The sequence below is a fragment of the Tauraco erythrolophus genome, chromosome 2 (genome assembly GCF_009769465.1).
Source record: "Tauraco erythrolophus isolate bTauEry1 chromosome 2, bTauEry1.pri, whole genome shotgun sequence".
Classification (NCBI taxonomy): Eukaryota; Metazoa; Chordata; class Aves; order Musophagiformes; family Musophagidae; genus Tauraco; species Tauraco erythrolophus.
This window is the reverse complement of record NC_141466.1, coordinates 108,259,294-108,266,793: the sequence shown is the minus strand read 5'-3', so window position 1 is coordinate 108,266,793 and position 7,500 is coordinate 108,259,294. Positions and strand designations below refer to the sequence as shown.

The 7,500-nt window shown below is 43.0% G+C and overlaps 1 protein-coding gene across 2 annotated transcripts in view; it reads right to left on the bottom strand.

Moving 5' to 3' along the window:
* PROX1 (prospero homeobox 1) overlaps nt 1–7,500 on the bottom strand; it is a 36,419-nt gene that overhangs the window by 25,882 nt on the left and 3,037 nt on the right. For both annotated transcript variants that reach the window (XM_086629369.1, XM_009992366.2), the window contains exon 2: nt 2,138–2,245. In XM_086629369.1, coding sequence (XP_086485495.1) covers nt 2,138–2,245 — 108 coding nt within the window. The remainder of the gene's footprint in view (nt 1–2,137; nt 2,246–7,500) is intronic.

Here is a 7,500-nt window from a genome sequence, read left to right as displayed (position 1 = left end):
TAAGGGCAATTAGTAATCAAATTAAATACAATTGCTTCGAGTATTACATGTTATGCATACATCTTTATTAATATAGGCACGATCTTCGGAGCCAAACATTTGGCCAGCGCAGCACATGGAAGCATCTCATTAGGATACCTATTTACATATGTGTTCTCAACTCATGGATGAGAGCGTTCCGGTGGCAAGCAGCAGTCCCCATCGGTACTGGTAGGGAACACCTGCTTAAACCACAAGGACGTCCTGGCTCCGTTTAAGCAAAATTATGTCCTTTCGCTTCCGTAAGTAGGAGCGGTGAAGCTAATGGGACTGCACGTGGGCAAAAGGGGGAGCATCCTTCGGCCCGAGAAATTGCAAACAAATGCTAAGCACTTTGAAGCATTTAGAGGTAGGGAAAAGCCCAAGAAGAGATGAGCGTATCTAATATTTACACCCCTGGTTCTGCAGTGCTGCTGACCCTGCGTGACTATCACGTGTCCCCAAGGAGATGGCTGCATTCGCTTTTGGGTGAATGACCCCATCCCACACAGGTACTTTATAAAGCACTTTTGAGTTTCTCCAGGTGCTCTATAAGCGTAAGGTGGCACAAAAGCAAATTTCTGCGTATTACACAACGTTGTCAGAAGACAAAGTCACCGTGTGCGTGCAAACACGCAAGTGCATACCTTCTAAAAAAGAGGGAAAAAAGCAGCAACGCCAGGGAAGAAAACCATGCCCACCTCGGTGTACGCAGCTGTGCGAACACGTAGGGGCGAAGGCGCGGGGGAGCACCGGAGCAGGACCCTGCCCAGCAGCACTGCCGGCACTACATCTGCCTGCGGCGGCTCATCGGAGCAGCGTCGCCTGAAACGCTCCCTCCGATTCTTCCATTCCAGGTGGATCCACTCTGAGAGCAAACCCTCCACTTGGCCCACTGCGCCATTCGCAGCTTTCTCTGCATTTTTAATGGTTCTCGACTGGCCATTTAGCCTAGGAAGTGCCTGTGTTGATTCCCTCCCTCCTTTTTGTAAATGTTGTCACCATCCGTTCAGCACACGGCATTGAATAGGAGGAACCTCCAAGGGCACGGCTGTGAGGGGCAGGAGCGCACTGAGATGTGCAAGCGCATGCAACATTAAATGGGAAAAATAAAGGGAAAAACTGCCAAGAAACTTGACCAAAGAGAACCGATCAGCAGAAACTGGGCCAAGTTCACAAACCTCTGGGATAATCTTCCACTAAGACTGAAAAACCCATAACCCAAAAGTGATTAAAAGAAGGATTTCTGTAATTTGTTCGGGGGGGAGGACTGTAACAAACTAATTTAAGCTAATGTAATGTTTATAAAGTTACTTAGATAATGACACCATGTATGCCATTATAATCATTAAAACCCAATCTATGTTTTTTTAAAAAAAACTTAGATGATTAACACAAAATCAAGTTGATGTGAAGGAACAATTACTTTTAGAAAAAAAATCAGGAGGTCCTAATATTCTGTAGAATGAGGGAGGATGCAGCTGTATGTCGACAGCTTTCATATCCTCATTTGAATAATGTGGCCTGAATCTGTCACTTTATTCATCCTCCTTATGCTCAGTGTACTCTGCATCAACAACAAATTAAGTTGTAAATAAGAGACAATCATCACTTTTGTTTTTAAGCAGCTTCTGCATGGAGAATTTCAATGTACTGTTTCTTTTTGACAGAAAGAAAGGGATTCTACACTCTGCTTATGTAAGCACAAATATGAGGAAACCAACCGAAATGAAACAATAAGGGAGCACTTGAGAACTGCTCCAAAATGTTCTTGGAAGTACATTTCTACCACCACAGAAATCTCCTTTTTTAATAGGATACCTATAATGAAAATGGTTTAATTTACTGTAATAATTATTCTTACTTTGCTCTGAAACGTCAGCAATTTTTTATTTTTAATTTAAAATCCTCCAACCTCCCCTTTCCTCCTCTAGGCACAAGCAGAGTGCACCTCAACAGGAAGAACAAGTGAATAAAGTCAGCTGCAACCTTTGTGTACCCAGAAATATTATTAATCTCTCGTATGATAACATGATACCTTTTCATGAGCAAATATAGCATGCAGTAAGGGCGAGGGGGGGGCGCGGGGGGGGGGAGGCAGAGGGAAGAGATTTCTTACCTTTACGTCTGAGAAGTAGGTTTTCAGCATATTGGAACTTGGGTACCGGGTATAAAAGAACATGAGCTTGGCCTTTTTCAAGTGATTCGGTGACAAGCCTTCCTGCATGTAGGATTGAATTAGTAAAGGAAAACGCTGTTCTCGAGAAAGCAGTTTCTGAACGTACAGAGCCAGCAAAGTGCCCCCTTAAATACTCGACAGCTCCCCAGACTACAGGAGAAAATAGTAACGTTTAAATTGCCGCGCGGTGATTTTCTGTAAAATAGCTAAACGAGGGATGCGAGGCCGTGTAACTCAAACCCCGTATTTCCTATCGGTTTTGTGCCAGGTCTCGGGAATCTTGCAAGTTTACGGCTTGTGTACCATATGTATGTTCACTTGTTGCTACGGAAACAAATGCACGAAGCGTGTGCCGCAGAAAACTTATCGGAAGCTTTTTCTCCCTCTCCTTCGCAAATCCAGCTGAAGTTTCCTTTCCTCTCTGTGTTGTGCCACTCGCACGAAATAAAGAGTAAATGCCGGTGAGACAATCGGAGGCGCTTTATCATTTTGAGCAATGTTTTATACAGGCAGTATGTTTCACCTGTTTCATTCGTGTCGATAAATTTTAACATCTTGAGTAACTCTCTCTCTAATCCTGCTGTTGCTGTGCTCCAGTGGCTGCCTTGCAAATCAAAGCGGAATTTGCAATAGGCAGAGCCCCTCTGCCACTCAGTTCTCCCCCCACCCCCAAACTTGTCGCCTCCTGATTTACACAGTTAACTCCTCGGAGAACGAAGCTGTATTTGGGGCTAACCGATCGATAAATGTGGGCTAGCAGATCAATAAGTGGCCACTTACCCTATAAGGCAGCCTATTTATCCTGGAAACATCATTACCTTTTAGATCTGTAAACAGTAGCAACTAAAAGAGTTCCCAAGGGAATGTGAAGCTAACCATAACAATTCCGGCTTGCTGATTTTTCTCCCAGCTTCTTGGCTCTCTTTTGTGTGCTGCGTGCTAGGACGGCTCTGGTCACATCTGTGCCGCAGGCTGGCCCTGCCATTTCCTCAGCAAATTAATGGCTTTATAATTTATCAGAAATGAAGATGCACGTGGAGAAAATCAATGTGGCCCCCACAAGGTCAATTAAGGGTTCTTCCCAGAAGCTTCTCTAAGGACTGTTTCTCCTAAACACAATTGTTGAAAATTTCACTCGGTTCACACCTTACGGCGGGGGAAGGTCAACCAAGCTGACAGATGCGCTGCAGCCAAGGTGCCTCTTCCACCTCACGGCCAGGCGCATGTCAGCACAGAACAGCTCATTCCAGGCCTCGAGACGGGAAACCCAGACTAATTTTTATCAGCAGGCTACTGATGATTAGCTAGGCTTGTTCAGCAGAAGTCCTTTTTCTCTAATTCGTGAAACCTACTGAAACCCTCTCCTTTTATTTCAGTCACAAGGTTCATTTTTAGATTGGAAAAAATGCAGCGTTTAAAGGAAAAAAAAAGTCATTGACAATATTAGTTTAAAAACCTCTTATTATCTGGAAGTACATGGAAAACGGCTCAGCTGAACTTGCATTTTGTTTTAGATGCTTAATGATTACAAAGAAGATAATTTATGACTGACATACTTCTTGTGCCAAGAGAAGAGTTGAAAGAACCTTCAGTTACCTCCATTAGACTGATAGAGAAGTCTAAAAGAGCATTACACTCTGCAGTGCCATCTGTCAAAATACGTAAGTGAAATAATAGTAGCAAGCTGTCACCTATTGCTTAGTGATAAGAGTTTTAGACAAATCAAAACTTCTACACCAGAAATCCATTTTGTTATGCGATCCTTTCAGGAAAGCAAGGGTCCAAAGGGGTACTCCAATAAGTAAAAGAAAAATAATAATCCTAAATCTCCTTAATTTGCAATTCTTCTGACGCCGACGACATGTTAATACCAGGTTTGGCGTATTCTCTCTCAATGCAAGCTCAAAGATGGACTTAAACTTTCAAAAAAATCTCTCCTATTTGCTGGATTTAAGCATATTAGACAGTTGTCTAAGCATTTGCATTCCTTCTGCATTTAGGATTTTTAAATATTTCGTGCCCTAATGCCAGGGGATATTGATATTGAATGAAACACGTATTAAAAGATGTTCTGAGACTCAAATTCCCAGAAATCCATTTTTTATTAAAATTATACTTGTTCTTAAGCACTTGGCAGCCTTAAAGCGTTATCAAATATGCAACGAATCTGTACATCTTGATCCTAAGTTTAACGCTTTACTGTGATAAAAGATATGATCTGTAATAATCTAGCAAAAAATAGTTAATGACAGACTTAAGAGCTAAGAATTAGATAACCCATTGCTATTTCAGAAAAAAACTGAACTGACCAATTGCTTAATTTCCTTTTTAAGTGCTTGGGCTGAAAAGCAACTGTTCTTCCAAGAAAGCACTAGCTGTTTCCAGGATACTTACACACGCACAATGACTCATGATGAAATAGATTCAGTAAACATACAGCTGTACCGAACACGAGCTAAGCCCCATTCAAGGCCAGGAAAGAAAACGAGCACAAATAAATATTAAGGAGGTAAAGGGAGGAGGGGTGCCGAATGGAACGCAAACAAGCTCTGTCCCAGCAGCTCGTGTGGCTTGCCTCAATTCTCTTAGCTATAGCTTTGTGAAGACAGATGACATTCAATTCTATGGGTAATGCAAAATAGACAATAACTGCTGAAACTTGAGCCAGCTGCCAGGTGTAAAAAAAAAAAAAAAAAAAAAAGGAAAGAAAAAAAAAGGAGAGAAAGAAAAGATGATAAATCCATAAATTAATGAAAGACATCTGCTCAGGAACATAAAAGATCAGAGGAACGGCGTACTGCAGCTGAACCTAAAGCGGTGTTCAAACAACCAGAGAGTCTCGGCGCTGTGCGTTTACACAGTACAGCGTGGCCTCACCTAACGCAGCAGCAGCAGCCAAAAAAAGGCAAAACGCTAAGAAATAGGGAGCGAAAGGCTGGGAACGAAACGCACACACGCTCTCGTGTGTGTTAACTGGGGGCGCACAGGGGTGGCACTGCGCAGCATTTGACTCATTTGCACTTCAGTCCTCCCAGGTAACGCTCCTCTTTTGCAAAAACATATCTCAGCCGTGATCTTTCACTCCTGATACTCTCAGCCTGAGCTCCCACAAACGCTTTTCTCACCCACACATGTATTGAGCAGAAGGAAAAGAGGCAAGAATAGGCTGTATCAGGTAAAAAATCTGCACTAACAAAGCCAAGCTGCTCCTTAAGTTACACCTCAGGTGCTTTTAATCAGCAAAGCTCCAAATAGCTGCGTCTCAGAGCATCTCCAAGACCCTCCAAAGAACAGGCTGGCTGGAAAGTGTTTGTTCATCACCCAGGTTTTATCAACAGCACGGAGTTATCCAGCTTGCTGTTTAATTGCTCTTTTTTTTTTTTAAGTTTAATTAGTTTAATTCTAGTCAGATGTAATAACTCCTCATTTCAAAATGTTGTAATTCACTAATTATAGCTTTCACATATTGGGACTGTGAAACTCATTCCAGTTGGATTGGAATTCTGTTTAAAAATAAATAAATTGTAGAAAGTTTCACTAATGTTTTAAAGCCCTCCTGCCAGGGAGAGCGCGCTAAACTTCTTCACCTTTACCGATGTCTTAACAGCACAAAAACTACTGTTGTGCTTCAATTTTGATCCATGCAAATGTTTTGGGACTGGACAAGGCTATTTTTCTTGAGATGCAAAGAGGTCGCATGACAAAGGAAGACCATGCAGAAAAACAATTCGCTGTCTGTTTCTTTTGGAATTTGAATAAAACTTAATATTTGATTAAACAGATTAGTTTGCAAAGATACAGACTGCATTCATGACCAAGACGGGAATTCATGCTGCAGGTGCATCTTATCTTGTTTAGCAACAAACGCAAACATTAACCATTTCCTTCTGCAATTCAGCAAAGAATGATCAGATACATTTGAAAGTCATTGACTTAAAAAAAAAAAAAACAAACACACAACAAACTGAACAAAACCAAAAAAACCCACAAAAACCAGGCTGGTTCAGTGTTTCAGCCTGCTACTAAAATCTGAACTTGGCTGTATCTGCTAGTCTTATGTTCTCATCCTGGCTGTATTGTCCAGGAAAACAGATGTTGCTTTCTGCAGGGAAGAAAGATCTGCTTCTCTCAAGAAATATATTCCTTATATACGCACATTCAACCATGTCAAATAAAAGTGCCACAACAGAATCAACCACAAACAAACCAATCTCCATAGTGTGCCTTTCCCTGGAAACTGCAAGCTACCTGGACAAACGAGCTGCTACTAGAAAAAAACATCCCCACAGCTGAGCCGAATACCAGGGTACGCGTTGTGTAGAAGCGCTATTTAATAAATCTGTTTGTCCCAACAGGTCTGTATCTAGATCCAGATCAAACTGCAGCCTGCAATAGCATCTAGGTGGGAAAGTCAGAGCGCTTTGACAACGGCAGGGGAAGAAGTGAGACAAGGAAGGAGGAAGGAATCACTCCAGCACTCGGCCCTTCTCCTGGCTAAGCCTCGGAGCGGTGGGAGACTCTTGCACCCCTGTTTTGGCAGAAGCAACAAGCTCCATTAGTGACCGCCAGCGAGAACGAGCAGGAGAAAAGGGGAGAAGCGGCAGGGGCGAGGGAGAGATGCTCCACGGGTGGAGAGGATCACGTGCAGCCCTAGAACTACTCCTAGTTCACACGCCTGGCATTTTTTCACCTCTGATCACTCCTCTCCCAGGATAGGAGAGCTACTTTTCTAACAAAAAACAATTAGTATGCCACTGTACTGTTTGGTAGGAATTACTTAATTGCTCTGGCCTGAGTCTTGCCCTCGGCTGCCACTCCTGCTGACCTCAGGGCTGCTTTCTGAGCATCGCAGCTCGCATTTCAATATGCAAGATTTTCAGTTTGGATCCCCTAAAGTAATTAGCAGTAACTGTGAGTGATGCTGGTGTTAGATCAACTCCTCTGTTTTGCCATACAACGTACATGGCGACGCGAAGATTTCCCTGCTACCAATGCAGCAGAGAGATCCTCTTTCAGGAAAGAGATCCATCAAACGTCATGTCCACTACCAGCTGGCTCTTTAAAACACCAACAGCTAAGGAAGGTGCTTTCAAACCGGGAACTCTTCCCCTTATAGAAACAGGACTATTCATACAGGTCAGAGAGCAGCAATTCTTGACTCAGACTTGACCTAAGTTAGATCAAAGACTGGTGGTGATGGGCTCTGGACCTGAAGCACCTGCCTTCGTCCCACTGGTACCCACTACCATGGGAAGTCCAGGTAACCAGTGCATCTTGAGCCCTGCCAGCACCCTCCTGAAGAT